Source organism: Dufourea novaeangliae, unplaced genomic scaffold, assembly GCF_001272555.1.
Source record: "Dufourea novaeangliae isolate 0120121106 unplaced genomic scaffold, ASM127255v1 scaffold248, whole genome shotgun sequence".
NCBI lineage: Eukaryota > Metazoa > Arthropoda > Insecta > Hymenoptera > Halictidae > Dufourea > Dufourea novaeangliae.
Genome location: NW_015374156.1, coordinates 607,446 through 624,583, shown reverse-complemented (window position 1 = coordinate 624,583; position 17,138 = coordinate 607,446). Strand labels below are relative to the sequence as shown.

The 17,138-nt window shown below is 34.5% G+C and overlaps 1 protein-coding gene across 1 annotated transcript; it reads left to right on the top strand.

Moving 5' to 3' along the window:
- The first annotated feature begins 3,278 nt into the window (after nucleotides 1-3,278).
- LOC107191883 (collagen alpha-1(XV) chain-like) lies at nucleotides 3,279-9,708 on the top strand. Its single transcript, XM_015581025.1, has 3 exons — nucleotides 3,279-3,300; nucleotides 6,315-6,580; nucleotides 9,421-9,708. The coding sequence occupies exons 1-3, from the start codon at nucleotides 3,279-3,281 to the stop codon at nucleotides 9,706-9,708; spliced, it is 576 nt and encodes a 191-aa protein (XP_015436511.1).
- Nucleotides 9,709-17,138: the final 7,430 nt, after the last annotated feature.

Here is a 17,138-nt window from a genome sequence, read left to right as displayed (position 1 = left end):
TAAATACCGCGTAAACCGGCGAGCACCGATCCCCTGGTGAATTGCGCGCGAGGAAGCTTTAATTGGTGTCCTAAAGCCTCGAAAATGATGCACGGTCGCGAATCAATAGCTCAAGCATGAAGATCAATGTTTGCATTCCCGTTACAGCAGCGAGTGCCGCTCTGCCCCTCGCTTCGCGTACAGTGTCCACGATTGAATTAAAAGAACCGTGAAATATAAGAAGATAAAAGATCAATTCGAGTTTCACGTCGGAAAATTTCCGAGCCAACCTCGACTCTAAATGAAGCTTCGTCTCGCGAGAGGGCTTTAAAAAGTTTCTGCAACAGAAAATGCTAAACTTCCTGTCTATTTCAAAATCGTCTTTCTCGACACTGATCGTTATTGCATCGCACAATTTTTTGCCGAGGAATTCGATGTTCACAGAATGATTTTACCTCGAGCCTTTTCCTCTGGTCATTATTCGTTTTTTCGATATTTATTTGTTAAAAATAATTGTTTTTACAAGAGACAATAACATTGCTGCTTTAATTATGTTTATATTTACTTATTTAAACTACTAAATTTATTGGTCTTCACGAATGAATTACATCGTATGGGACAACAATATCCTCTTCCTGCATTCAGATAAGTAGACAAGAGGATTTCGGCGAACCGACAGTAGCTTGGTCCCATGAGAAAGCTCCAGAAATTTACTGAAACGGAAGGTCAAGCGAAATGCCTAATCCTTCTCACAGGAGGATGATTATGTCATCTTTCATACGTGTACACCGCGTATTTACCTGCGCTTTGATTTTTCCATAGTTTTATACATAGAATGCTTTTACAACACTTTTTCGATAGATATGGAGAAGTATAATGTACTAAAACTTTACTATCATAGTTTTTTCGAAAACGCAACGGTAATATAAAATAATTTAGGTTATGCATCTGTTAAGATTTTTACTTTTAATATAAAAAATAATTTAACTTACATACTATGTTAGATAATAAGTTAACTAACAACTGCTTACATCAATAACATTCTGTGCAACTCAAGAAACTGTACTATTTTAGGTCAAGTAGTACAACTGGGCAGGAGGTAAAAGGAAAGGTAAAAATAAATCGAGAAGAACTATAAATTTTTTTCGTCTGATGTTTCGCCGTCCAGAAAATTAGGTTTGACCATTTATCTGAAACGCGTGTATTTGTACTGACAACAAGTAGAAACGGCCTGCAATGAACAGACAAATTGGTGTCGTGATTTCCTACTTGATTTGTATGATCCTGATGATTATTAAATGATCCATTAAAAATGAACGATTTAAGACACGTTCAGATGAATATTCATCGATAGTGTGCATTTAAACAACTGAACTATTTTTTAAAACTATTATTGTTACTTATGGTATTAATTCCTTTTACAAGTTCCATTTGATTGCCATACCTGCGTGAAAGGGATTGTCATAGGAGAACATATGAGCAAGGAAGATTTCCAACGGTTATCCCTTGCGCAGCCGTTGAAATCTCTGGCGATACACAGTCGTTGACCAAATCTGTCAAACATTAATGTCTTTCCAGTGAATGTTCTTATACTCCTGCAGTGTGCCTCGATCCACGGAAAAAGCTTCGAAGGGGAGAATCGTATATAGAATCCAAGATATCTCATCTAGTCGAAGCTTCAACCCTGTACTTAGAAATAAATAGAGAAGTGTTCAAACGCAATCTCAAGATTGTTCCGTGTGTATCAGAGAAATACGTAAGTCTGAATCTAAATCTTCTAATTCTGAAATAAAATGTATTTATGGAATGTATTCATTCTTTCAAGTTAAATATGTAAAAATCAAACAATCTATTTTATTGAATTTCAATACTAGGATATGAGAAGAAATATTTGACCCCCAATGAAATATTCAACGAAATAAGGGAACATGATCAGTATAGGAAGTATTACCATACAATGGGTGATCAAAGTATTACAGCCACAGTGCAAATAAATGTTTTTTTTTGGTAGAATTAAAATGACAATATATATTAAGGTTTCTACATTGGATAATTTTTAATTACCAATTCTCCATTACAAATATACAACAAAATTAAGCTCAGCCCATGTGATTATGAAGAATACAATTAAAATCGTCAATTCATACAAGTGGTTCTAATAATTAGATCATCTATTGTATCTATTAAAAATGAAAAGTACTGTTATGTGTACTTTAAACAAATTGAACTGAAGAAAGAACGATACAATATATTAGCAGAATAATAAATATTCTTGTTTATTTTTTAACTTCAGAATAATGTTTTGTAATATGCACTGGAATATGAAAATTATTCGCGTTATTCTGCTTACGACTTATTTATGCTGTTCGAAGTCGTGTGTCTTCAAAATATTTTATTCTGAATGGTTGCATAAAGAGATATATAATTTATAAGGAATAATTGAACAAAGCCGAAAGATCTATACACGAAGAAAAATGGCGGTGGACGGCCCACCGAAACGACGCTAGGCGTACAGTTTTTAATGCGATTTACTGCACGAACTCATATTTCGACAATAAATATCGATTATCGAAGGGAGCTTTCAGCTGCGGTGAACCGCGGTATATAGTGTCTCGAATCTGTGAGATGCATGGTGTGCGAAATGGGGTCGTGATATATTATAGAAATATGATCATAATCACCCACGAGTATGTATGGTATATGAATTCGATGTACATAAAGTGAATGTGGTACTAATGCCTTTTATGTGTTCGACGATAAGGTTCTTATGGCAATACCGATTAAGTTAGTTTAATATTACAAATTCTGTTAAAGAAATGTAATAGTGAAACTTCGATCATACATTAATCAAATTAAAATAACCGAATTTTTTTGGATAATCTAATGGCGATTTTGAAACGTCCAAGTAACAAAATGAATGACAAGACATGATCATTCGAATAATGAATTAACACTTTCCTTACGATGATTATTATATTTTATATATATTTCAGTGCAAGTAATAAGACTAAAATGAAAAGTATAAGAAATATACATATTATTTCTTTAACAGTTTACAGGTCCCACATTGTTTATTGCTAATTCACGGAAATTTCTTACCATATTATGCTGCTATGAATTATATTTTGTTCCTTGTTGAAGACCCTAAATTCTCCATTGTAGTAATTTTTCTGACTTTATTTCTATCGTATTTAACAAATAATAATAAAAATGACTTTCAGTAAAATATAAATGTAGAATGTAAATAATGTCATAAACATTTCATTGGTTACACACTATATACAGGGTATCATGTAACAATGAAACTAATGGGACAATCAGGTAAGGGGTTTGAAAATCTGCTGGATACCCGTTCAATCGAATAGGACTTGACTAGCGCGTCTGTTCATTGCATTCCGTCTCTACTTACTGTCATGAATACACGCAATCGAGATTAATATTCAAAATCATTTTTCTCGAGAACGAAGTTTTAAATGAAAACATTTTGATATATTTTTGACTTATTTTTTCATGTAAAATCACCTTCTACCCGGTTGTACTACCAACTATATGATACCCCGTGTACCATACTTACAATTAAATTTGTTTTAAACTCTTTAGATGTGGGGTCAGAAGTAAGATTACCATTGCGTTCATCAATTCATCAAGTAAATAAAACCACGTCGACTCTATCATTTCTGAATTTTACAAATTATGTTCAACAGTCCCAAACAGCATAAAAGCATCATACGTACGTCCGGAGAACATCCGTTCCGGCCGTTATGTACATTAGGAGGATATCCAGAAAAGGTCCACAGGTCGCCTTTACGTCTTCGTTAAGATCTTTAAATGTCGTAGGAAGGTCCAATTTACAAAGTGCAACGTCCTGAGGACGTTCTGTGTCAATATTCTCAGATCATTTTCCGAATGTGTAAAAGTAATATTCTTTGCACTTTTTCGGAACGTTTAAAGAGTTTCTAAAAACGCTATGGTAATGTCTCAAAAGTTAAATTTCCTGCGACTTCAGCACTTAATAGAAATTAGATTAAGTTAGTTCCTATTAATGAATAAAAGGTTAAATGTCCTGTAAGGAATTATAATGAAAATATAAGTCCAGGAGCTATGCTCTGTGAGTAGATTGTGTTTATTTTTATTTTCAAAACAGAATACTGATTCTGTGTTGATTAGAGACAGTTTAAGAAAACAAATGTTTTTTTCAGATTTCCGCACGAAACCACTATAGTGTCGATACACTTGTTTATTAATTCTCCGAAGAATGACACCTTGCTCATAGGAATCCATCACCTTGCCCGGAACGAAATTGAGCCAAAATTACTAAACGAAACCATCCGAAATTTAAATCCTACAAACTAAGGCTGAAGAAACGGACATACCTAGAACATGCGAAATTTAATTCTTGAGCACATCCGTAGGACTTTCGGGACAGTCGTTTCTAGGACATCCGAAATTTAAATTTCACGAACATCCTAAGGATGTTCAAAAGCGACGTAGGACATTCGAATATAAACTGATTATAAAACGGACGTTCTTTGGATCTACGCTGCTATCTGAACGATGTTACGATGGACACCCTCTACACAATAGTTCTACGCATTTTATACCAAGAAGATGTTCAAAAATATTTAGCTCTTCGCGATTTTTCGAGTCCCGAACCGTGTCAACCGACGGCGGTGTTATCAAGATTTCACACGCTAATTCCGCTGAGCTCTTTAAAGTCTCCACGCACCGAAATAATTAAAGTTCTCGCTTCGAGTTTGAATTACTTTTCTCTCCTCTGCACTTTTCTTTCTCCTCCGCGCGCGCTCGCGGCACGTTCCGCGGCGCAACGCTGCTGTTTTCAACGATGTCCTTAATTAACTATAGTCTCGTCGGGCCATACATACGGGAGCAGTTCGCAGATGATCGCGTTAAAATAATATTCACGGTTTACCAACGCGGACCGATAGTTAGCCGGTTTGATATATCGTCGAGACTGTTCCTCGAACTAAATTTAAACAATTTGCATAAAACAAGGGGGATACAAGCGGCCCGTAATTTATAACTCGACACCGCGAAGCGATCGCAGGGCCAAGGCGCCTCTGTTACAACCGTGGATGAAATTTTCCAAGAAAATAATTTTTATACTTTTAGCATACGAATGCTAAATTACTCTTCGTTTATTTTCCATGACGTCCATCTGAAAATGAATTTCTACAATTCTAGTAGCATCGAAATGTTGTATTCCGCCTGTAAATATGTAGATCGTACGTTTCGAAAAGGTTTGATCACTCGAAGCAAATTCTTCTCTTTAGTTGCATTAGAATCGTAATTATAATGTACGTTTTTTTTCAACGATTATAATTTTGCACCTTGCAGGTTTTGATAATCGTACTTGAACATTCACAAAGGCTATTTACTCATCCACGTGTACGAAGCAGTTTAAAGAGCAATACAATTTGCAGAACGTTTTTTACGTGAATTCTTAAAAGTGTTGTAGGAAAAAATTTCTAATTAAATTTTAAACTATCTCTCTCGTCTTTTTTTTTTGCGCGCGCAACTTGTCTACTTTCGCGATGTTGATCTAAAATCGTCTTAATGGACAGAGTTTTATACACTTTTCGGCTTAAAGCTGAACTTTTAGCCTTCTTTTACTTACGAGGGCCTGTAATTTTGCGGAATGGCTCGGCAAATAGAAGTAAGGAAAAACGAAAAGCGTGGTCAGCTTCTATGAAAGTTAGTTCATCGGGATTGCAGTTTAACTTGAATTCAAAACTTCTGAAATCTCTGTGATCGGTTAACTTACATTAATTACCGTCCACCTTATCCACATGTAAGTTTCATAGAAAAAATATTTTCCTTTTCGTTAAAGTGTAATCAGTTAATATCTTCTCACAATCAGTAAATTAAACACATATTTTATACACTCTTTGAAACTATTTTCTGAAATAAATTTTGAATATAAGTATTATTTATTCTTTGTGTGAAGTGAAAGTATGTAAAATATTTGAAAATATTTTCTTTGTGATTTTCAATGCAGGGAATTGAATTATCAACAGTTTGATTGTGATGTTATTCACAAATAGATGGCAGAGGTTTTTCCAAAAGCTAAACATTTATCTTTCAAGCAGTAAAATACATGAAACCAATATGATTGGAATCCATGAGATACTTGAGGCAGTTACTTATGCATTAACTTGTAACTTACTATAATTTCCGTTTTATTTGTAACCCCTTGAAAATGTTGAGTGCTTGACTGGCACTCAACCTGTTAATTATAATTTGAACGAATAATAGTCGATCTTTTCAGGAGAGTATGAAGCTTTCTAATCATTTTTCTTTGCACCTTTGTGTTTCAGAAGTGGTTTATGATTTACTCGAGGCTACCGTGCCAGCGTCAGACGATAATAATTTGTACATGGACGATGCCCTCGACGGATTTCCGGCGTTTGGTTTTCGACCTGGCTCTGAAGTTAAGCAACCATATCGGTTATATCTTCCGGAAAAATTGCCGGCCGAGTTTACTTTAGTGGCAACTTTCAAACCAACATCCCACAGAACCAGTTATCTCTTCGCAGTCCTTAATCCCTTCGAAACTGTGGTGCAACTGGGCATTCGTATTTCGGTACGTATAACTGAATGATTTTTGACAGTTTTATTCTCGCAACAAGAGGTTATAAAATGATAGTAAAGCAATTAGTAATAATTAATCAATATTCATGTAATTAAAAATGATTATTCATATATAACCAATTCATTTATATAGTATGGTTTTGTTATGTCACAAATAAACTGCGGACTTTTATGGAAAATAACACTTTATAAACGAATTTATGAAAACCAACAAAAAGCAAGAATTCTCAGATTCCTAAAAGCTACAAATGCATAAAATCCACAGTCTATGTAGTCATAAAAAGATGACGTTTATGTAAAAGTTTATAAAAGTAAAAAACTATTTGTCAATATTTATATACGATTAAAGATCAGTTAAATCATGGAACTTGGATATAGTTAAAAGTGTGCAAATTGTTATTGACGACTTTTTTATTGAAACAGTATTACAAGTATAATTGAATGGATAAATTTAGTTTTTCGTAAATTCAAAGTCAATAACATTGAGAAAAATGATTATTTATTTCTTATTCTTGTGGCCACCTTTTCAATTCCCCAATAATAGGAATGGGAATTCTTTAAATAATTCTAAAGTAAATTCAACGTGAATTTCAAATTTCTTCAATTAATGTCATGATAAATTTAAGTTTGACATTATTTACATATCCTGTTCTCCAAATAAAACAAGTTTTATATAAGAATTCTTTCAACACTAGAACCACCAAACCTGTCAAAATGGCGGATTGTGAATATCTTATTTTACGATTACCGAAATTATAATCGTGCTTTTGGCAGAATTTATATTGAATTTTAATTCACTATACATTTTATATTATAATATATTATGCTAAGTAGTACCATATGCTATCTATATTACTATATTATACAATTTAATTTTTCAACAATTTTTTCAAACATGATCGTATTTTAAATGTTAATTTTTTTCAATAAAAGTATATGGTACAATATTTACAATATATTTCAGAATTTTTACGACTCAATATAAGAGGAACTTTTTAAACAGCAACTGTTCAAAAATTGGCTTGGGTCGAAGCGACCCTGCGTGACAACTATGTTCGAAAAGATGGGTGACAAACGAGTCAACAAAATGAAAATTGTCAAATATGTATTCCATTCTATGAACAGAGGATCAGCAAAGACTTAAAATCGGCTAGAAATTCTCCATTTACCCCAGCATTATGACGAACCGCATTCTAATGCGACCGGATCTTTTCACGTATCATTTCCCATACGGTTGTTCATCCTTCCTCGAAGACGGCGCTCGTCGCATAAAACCCCCGGAGGAGAATTCTTCCCCGAGAAAAAATGCACGACATGGAACGGAATATAAAGCCAATCAGAAAGTCGACAAAAATTTCCAAGTACAATCGGTCGATTTATAAGGAATGGGCTCCGGTAGCGCGATAGACTTTTAAGTCGACGCTTCCCCGCTGTGGGAGAGACGGAGGAGGAGGAGGAGGCATTTCCTCATGTTTCCCAATCCCTTCGAGGCCGTTGTTGCAGCTCTCGAGTCTTCAAATTTCTTTGAGATCTTTCACGTTTCTCGTGGCACCGTTTCCACGGGTAATAGGACGTCTACGTGTTCTGCAGGTGAAGCAGCCCGCTGCTCTCGAGCGCTTCGATGGGGACTTCGATCCCCACGAGAATCGGTAGCGCCCGAACCTGCGACCGCGGGAAAACATCTCGACTTTCGAATCCCGAGCTGTTTTATCTTCACCCATGACAGCCACCCCCAAAGGCGATCCTGAGATAATTTTGAAACCGGAAACGGTTGCCGGGTTATTCGATGAAAAATCTGCTAACACCGAGAATCGTCGATTTCGCTATATAGATTGAAAATTGTATTTTTCGAGTCACTTTTCGTACCTACGTCACGATCGCTGCCGTACTTTTCGACACATTTCTGGCAGCTATACAGTACCTACACGTATGTCGGGTATGCTTGCAATTTAATAGAATTTGGATAGAATATTCTGCGAATTAATATGGACAGAGGTTCCACTCCTAGATACATATTAAAGTCATAGATTGTGAATTCAGCCTTAGATAAATCATGCTGCATGTCAAAACTCCTATTCCTGGGGTATAATTTACCATTTCTTGTTAAAAGAGTCTTATCGCGATGGGTACTTCTTTTTCTCCGACATTTTCCATTTTGCTTCAGTTCAACTGATCCAGATTCCTATTTTTGTTTCAAAATCTTATTTACTACCCCCAGACTTAGGTCACGTTCTTTATCCATATCCCCCTATGTCGTTGAGATGTGTTCACCTAAGGATACAACCCTTTCTCGCTTTCTCGCCGTGATATTGGTGGTCGAAGTCGACTGATCGGTGATTCTATTCTTAATGATACAATATAATTTTTGATAATACTTTTTACAGTGAAAGTTAAGTAAATATAGTCAGCATTTCCTCACCAACACAAATTGGAATACAGGTTATGTTTCGCACCTAACCTGTTCCCAAAGCTAACACAATAATGTGTCAAGGCACAAAAAGCATAGAGAAGACTGTGGAATACAGTTGAAGTCTAGGATTAGTAATAACAATTATGGTACACACGTTAATGTTATACAAAAAACAGTACGAAGTATAGACCAGTATAGCGTAAATGTAAACGCTGTTAATTAAGTGACAATATATATTTTTAAATTTACTATGTACATTATAAATTTGCAATACTTTTGCTATACATCTTTAATATATATATTATTAAAAATACATAAATATTTGTTCTTTACTATTGAAGTTAAAACTGTGAAGTGTAAGTTAAATTCTTATTACATCAAGATAAACATTGTGTATGTAATAAATACTGTTTTCTTCGCAGGATGGACTAGGAACCAATCAGAACGTTTCATTGATTTATACTAATTCCGATCAACACTCGGATTCGGAAGAGGTAGCAAAATTTGCGGTGCCAAAATTGACGAAGAAATGGTCCAAAATCGTCATCAGAGTGTCGTTAACCGACGTCACTTTGTATTTGAATTGTTATGAGATGGCCAGACAGCGAGTGACCAGAATACCCCTCGAATTGGTGTTTGACACTGCCAGCACCCTCTACATCGCTCAGGCTGGACCTCATATTCAGGAGAAATATGACGTGAGTTTATGAACAACATATAACTTGATATATTTCATTAATTAAAATATGATTGTTCTTGGAACGGTGCTGAATGGAATCGATATCAGTTCACTTTGATTTTCCGCTTCCATTTTCAATATTCCTTGAAATGTCGATGATACAGTTTGCTTAACTTGCTTCGGATAAATTTCGTTTCACTAAAAATGTAATGACTTTGAAAATCTGAACTTCTGAAACTTTTACTTTCATTTAATATAACAGAATGCTGATAAGTACCTACGTGGGGTACTCATGGAGTCTGTAAAAGTAAAATTTGTTGACCACGACACATAAAAATCGGGGTGTTTTATGATTCTGTGTTTAATTTGAAACGGTATAGATCTAAAGAAACATTAACGTTAGACAATAAAAAAATCTGTTTCAAAGCTTGTTTCCCAAATATTCCTCATAATATGTTGCAAACACATTTTTGTATAACATTTGTTACATTTACAATATCAGACTTTGTATTTATACCTTTACGGGATAAATGGGGCAATTCGATTTTGCTGCCGATTGTGCTATCGTATAAGCTCTAGCAGGTTCACAAATTTTCATTCCAGAGTACCTATTCAGCCGTCTTTTGGCAAATTTGCTTTAGAAGCTAGATTCAGTATCGATAGTAGTGCTGAACAGACAATAGACGGTGATAAGATTTTCTAAGTGTTTAATAAAATAACGTTAGAATTTCAATGCAATATATCTTTCCGCTTTTGTGCTTGGCTCTGCTATTTTTACTGTAAAACAAAGGCTAAACTTAGGAAAGACTAACGAATTACTTATCCGTACACATATTAAATAGAGTTAAAAGAAGCAGAAGTTTCAAGCTTCTTTTCTCCAGTCCGATTATAATACTTGACTAAATTTAAATTATTAATTTAATGAAGGTAAAAAACAGTAATTGTTGTAAATGTTATTTTGCATTTGAACGATTGTATCGCGTTCAATAAACGAATCTGATCATCTTTTCGTAGCTGCCGATATTATTGTTCTTTTTTATAAAACGTTTCTCTCCTTTGGTGTAGTTCGTGGAACTAACAATTCCATTAAGAGCAAACAAATCCGAAGTAAGTTCTCGCTTTCGCTGGGAACTTTTAAAAAGACGAAAATGTTCGGTTAAACGATTCAGCACCGTTTCCATTCTTAAACAACTGCTGAAACTAACTTCGCGAGTCTCGTTGAGTCCAAGAGATTGGCAAACGACCGTGGATAAACCTCGAAACGCAATGGTCGCGGATACGTGAGCGGGAAATCCCGATAGGACCAGATCCTATACAGGTATATGCCCTTTAAGGAATTTAATACTGGCCCCGAGTGGTTCGGCAGAACACATAACATGTTACTTCAAATGAATGATGCGATATTGATTGAAGAAATGTGAATGTGGAAGAGGGTTCAAATATAGGAAGTCCTATATTGGGAATCATTACAAAATCCCTGAAGGATCAGTACCCTCTACTTTCTTCCAAAAGAATGTCCGGAAACATTCGGAAGAATGATTTAAATAATAGAAATGTGCTAGAAGAGGTTATTGATCAGAAATAATGGGAAAACAAAACCTTTTCAATTTGTATATTATCTTATAGCTTTTTCTATTTATAATTGCAGCAGATATTTTAGGAATGAAATTAATTGAGCTAGCATTGATAATATTTGTGTAATATTGTTCTATGTTTTGGTTAGACAATTGTTTGAATCGATAATAATAAAGGATTTGTATCAATTATTAAGTTCTAGTCATGCAGTCTATATCCGTACCAATAATTAAAGAATAAAGCTGTTATGTAACTTTTAGTGTATTATTATGGCATTATTGCTAGCTGTACCATTTACTAACGTACACTAGCTACCAATGTATCTATCTGTTTTGTAGAATAACGCTTTTGTTAGTAATATGATTGAAGTATATTTCATAGTCTGGTTTAACGTTATCATAGATATAACCCAAGCAGATATACTACGGTTTTGACGAATATTTATTCAGTTTAACGTTGTTATCTACGATTTGGAATGTTATTTATTCTATCAAGTCGTTGCTTCACGATAATTTCTTTTCGTACTATGTAATGCACTCTAATATCCTCTACGTTATACATATACAGACCTCATAACGTTATCTCTGGAGAGAATGATTCAATTCAGTTCTTTGTTAATTAGGCGCAGGCAATAATTTTTTCAAACTGGCGCATTGAAATATTTCATCTTAATTATACATATAACATAGTATATCCAACTGTGAAAAATTACACGATTGCAATTAATACGATCTGCTGCATTCTGCATAATGATTTGACCAAATTAGTAAAATTAACGAAATTATAGATGTTTTAAAGAAGATGACACGCAGCCTGCAAATAGCAGCGTACACAGCTTTAAACGTATTTTTTTTAAACCATATTTTGGAATGGCTGGTATTTGTATCATAATTGACTTCACATTTGATGCACATCTTCGATAGGTGTACCGTTATCGTGTGAATCAGCATTACAAAATACCTTTTTTTTTTACATTTCAAAACCGTGAATACGAAAAAATGGAAAAAATCGATATTCTAACTTCAAAGTGCCGCAGTTTTTATATTTTCGATATTTCTTTTTCATGCTGGTTTTTGCCATAATCACACTGATACTAGTAACAAATTTTTTTCTTCTTTTTTTTCGTTTCAACTAGGTAAGCAGAATAATGTATAACTCTCTCAATTTTTACTTTTTTCACTTAACAAAAATGGTGAATATTTTCCAATATAAGTAAATATGTGTATTATAAATATGTTCATTGCTTTCGCAAAGAGCGTGATGATATTACTTTGCAACAGTCTGAATTAAATCAATCTTTGCACCGAATACTAATCAAAGTAATGGAAACTGTAAATGGTAAATTGGCATACTTTCATGTATTGTACATCGAAATCATTTCAATCAGCACTAATCATGTGCTAACCGACTAATGAATAATGAGACACCATACACATCCACTTTTCATCCATTTCAACCCGTAACCGGCGTTGTATTTAATGTTCGAAAATCACAGAGGAACGTATTCATCATTCTCACAGAGATTTGTAACGCCTGCATGTCCTTTCATGTCATCGACAGTACACAACATCCCAGAGGATGAGATGTAACCAATCGAAATTCATTCTAGCTCGCTGAAGCGACGAAAATATTTTGACTTGTTCGCGTGAAGTTCGTACACGACGTCCTTGTGGAATCGAGGACAATCGGTTGAAACGATTACTCGCTTATTTAATTCAATACCCGCGGTTTATGTGATATTCTGGCCCACCTGAGGTAGACAGAATTTGATTGACAATTTATTTTCCGAACCGTTGGTTCCGCGTTGCTTCATAGAGTAAAAAAATAGTAGAATTTCACTTTGACTGTTGGAGACTGACAGAAATTCTGTTTTTTCGAATACCTTCTATTTGGTAATGGAATTATATTGTCGAATAGAAGGTGACGAAGAACGCAGACGTGTTTATGTTTTAACTTGTTAATTTAATTATTAAATAATTCAAGCATATTCCAGACGAATAGAAAACTCTGTTACAGAGGTAACTTCGTTTTCATAGAAAATGTATTCCGGAGAATCATTTGTTTGTCTTTATTATTTATGGTCGCATCAATCACTTGTCTGGGTTATTAGTGACAGCACAGGTTCCTAATTCTTCTTAGAATTGTCACCGCTTTCGAAAAGATGGTGAATCACTAATTGGCACGCCTAAGAATACCGCTTAAAAATGAATATATTTGCTACATATGTACATACCAGTGTCTCGAGAAACAGGAACTCAGCTGATATATTATTGATTACTTTGGAACCATGAAATAAATTTATTTGTTATTTCCACATAGAGATAACGAGACGCAGAGGGGTACTAAGAAGTTTTTCCTTAAAAATTAAGAAAGTTTTCAAAAAGGCAGCCACGCTCCCCCAAGCAAAGGTCACGACAAAAGTGATATTAAAATATTCAGACGTTGCCGCGAAATTCTGATACACGTAGACCCACCACCGTCGTCGTGCACATTCGCCGGATAACATTTCTGCCTTTCGAGAACTCAGCCTCTTCTCTGGCAACCTGCGCACTCTATCGAATAGTTATGTACGTTGGATCGGATAACGGGGGATCCTGAGGGACGTTCTTATCGAGTGTTCACCGCTATTTCCATCTGACAGTCCGTTTTCACCGTTTCCCACCCACCTGACTCTTTCATGCTCTCCGAGCGGAACAACACCTGGAAGAAAAGTCCTCCCACCCCCGTCGTAGCTAACGATTTGCGCAGATCCTTTCTTCCGTCCTGCAGCCCGTTTCGAAAAGTTTCGTCATTGTTTCCTTCGCCCCCCCCCCTTCCACCATTCTCCTTTTCCTCGTTTCGTACGCCCCAGACTGAAACTAATCTCTATAAATTACCTGTTACCTAGCCACCTCTTAAGTCCGCGTTTACCATCGACGTAATAACATCGAAAATTTATGAGGAGCCACCGTTATTGGCTGATAAAACGTGTATATACGAGGTTTCGGGGATTCGGCGAGGCAAATTTCGTGAATCCGGCTCGAGGGAAACCGCGGTGAAGGAGCCTGAATGTCCGAGCGGTCAGGAGAGGATCGAACACATCCATGAGTTTGATATTAGAACATTTATTACGTGGACTTACTTCATTATGGATCGATGCTGAATTGTGAAACGTGAAATTGTATGGAAGAGGTATAGTAAATATTTTAGTTAGCGTATCGAGCGATTCGTGGATGTTTAGAATAAAAAGATTTACGGGGATGGATCGCGTGTATTCTGGAATAACTATTAAGAAAGAATTGACGTGTTTAACTTTAGAAGACGGGCAAGCTTTTTCATGACTTTTTATATTTTCGAGTTAGAACTTCTATGTGTTTGTTATATACAGTAATTCCTTGATGAATGTGACATTCACAACGGCGTTATTCCCACCCCTGGGGAGTCCAATCAAAACACAATAACCAGAAGCTAAGCAGAGGCTCGGCTTCCTGCAAAAATCAAATTCCTATCTTCTAAAGGTTAATGACATTCTGTTATCTGGAAAGCATTGCATTACTGGGAAAATATTAGTGTTGCAAATTAAGTACATATAATAGTGAATTAATGTAAATATAAAATTTACTGTCGGAATTACGTTCAGTCTATTGTCAACAGAGCATAAAGAAACTTGTACTTGTTGTCATTAATATCGAGTTTCGGAGACTCTTACAGAATCAGTAAGAATTTTTAAGCATATTTCATAGAGAAAATTGATTCTAAGAGCAGTATCATTTCAATAATCATCACAGCTGCAACAAGATAAACAATTTTATTTAACGAAAAAATAGTACGTAAAGATAAATTAGTTCAGTTGACTTTAAGTAAAATAGACATATGTATGTATAGATACAACATAGTTTTTAAGCATCCCTGACTAAAACATTTTTACTTTAACCAAACTAAATTAAATATTTTTGTAATTGGATAAGTCTGTCCTTTAGATTCATGTGTTAAGTGAATTGTTCACATTTATAAAGGAAAACGTGGGTTTTAAGCATCCCTGGTTAAATAGTTTTCATTTTAACCATATTAATTAAAATTATTCTGTAATTAGATATACCTATTCCTTAAATTCATGTAAACAAGTACCGACTTTTTCAATTTTATAAAGGAAAGCATTGTTAAATTTCACGGTTTTCTACCGGAGCATAAACTCCTTTCAGCCACCCAATACGTGTTATCGAATAACACGTGTCAGAATATAAAGGCACCAGCGAACAATTTAAAAATCAAGCGTGAAACGCCCGACGCCACAAAAGGAGGCTCGGAAGAGAGATTTGATCCGAGAACAATTTGTCATTTATCTACGTACGTCGTCGGGATCTTTTCTTTTACCTTTTCGTCGATGAGAATGGCATTTATGTTAATACAGAAGTACCGTCTGCTTAAAATCCATTTTATTATCCGTATCGTATCACTATGCGAATTACTTCAGTTGAATTTTTTCGTTTGTTTAATCAATATGAATTTTGTTATAGAAGTCAGTTTTTAATCAATATGAATTCCTAATGACATATTTATTACTTTAATCGAAAGCAGATTCTGTTTGTTTACTTGACTATACTTTTTCATTGAGTAACTGTATTAAAACTTTGTATTGTTTGGTATCTTGGATATTGTTTGAAGAAAATATGTACCTCACACTTTTTGGTGACACCCCTGCAATATCCAGATATAAATTCTATCGAACACCTATGGTCAGAAATGGAAAAGAAATAAAAGAATTATGCTATAACAAGTAGAGAAATGTTAAATCATAAAGCTCCGGATATTTGAAACATTGTAGATGTGGAATATACAAAAAAGTTAGTGTACAATACCTATACCAGATTGCCTAAAAAGTATCATTGAATGCAAAGGTGGCCCCACAAAGTATTAGTTCTAAGAATGTTCATTGTATTTTTAATACCAGTACGAATACTTTTCTGGCTTTAATTCTGCGATAATTTACTTACATTCTTGTTTTCATTACACTGAATTGTTATTTTGCAATAAAGTTTATATTAACCAAAATCTTAATTAATACGACATGCATTTCCATTCATACAGATTTTGAACCTTGTGTTTTAAAAAAATGTCAATCGGTTGAAATAGACAGTTGGGAGGGTACCAATATTTCTGTGATGGACTGTATACGTATGCAGAAATCAACTTGTTTATTTTTATTTATTTTTCGAAATCTCGTCGAATACTTGAAAATGGAAAAATTAGTTCATTTATAAGTTTGTATATTTTCAAAAGTTACATATGTATACGTTTCTTGTCGGTAGTTTCAACGTTAAAGCCAACAATAGTATTTAGATTACATACTCTGTAGTAGAAGGATTTATGATACACATGAAATGTCGAGGAAAACGGGTGTTGTTAGCACCTTTTATATCTCCTTACAGAACAATATGCAGTTTAATGTATTGTAACTGTTTATCTACATACTGTAAGTACAATTACACGCGGCTCACTGAGTTTGCATTTATCTGTCGCATTCGCACAGATATATGAGGTGCTTTTTCTAACATGGATCACTGTAAACTTTATGCTGATTCATAAGAAAAATGTAAATCAAATGGTTTTATACACGTGTATCCATAAAATATTTATTAAATGTTTGTACATACATACAGTGGTAGTCAGAGGGAAGTTTCACATTTATATTTTTGTATACATACCGTTGTTATGTTATATTAGATTATAAATACTATTTTCATACAATTAATAAATCCGGTGAACTTATTCATTCTTCATGACAGATACTTATTTATTGATAGAAAATACGACACAGAGAAAGCATATTTAAAGTTTCTTTTGTGAGAATAGCATTAGAAAATAAGTTTACTAAAACTACATTTAACATGTTTGTGATAATAGTAT

Excerpts from the sequence above, each read along its gene's own strand:
- LOC107191883 (XM_015581025.1), top strand. The coding sequence starts at position 3,279 with ATGAAACTAATGGGACAATCAG. Across the intron at positions 3,301-6,314 it reads GAAACTAATGGGACAATCAG|AAGTGGTTTATGATTTACTC; the intron begins GTAAGGGGTTTG and ends TTTGTGTTTCAG. Across the intron at positions 6,581-9,420 it reads AACTGGGCATTCGTATTTCG|GATGGACTAGGAACCAATCA; the intron begins GTACGTATAACT and ends TTTTCTTCGCAG.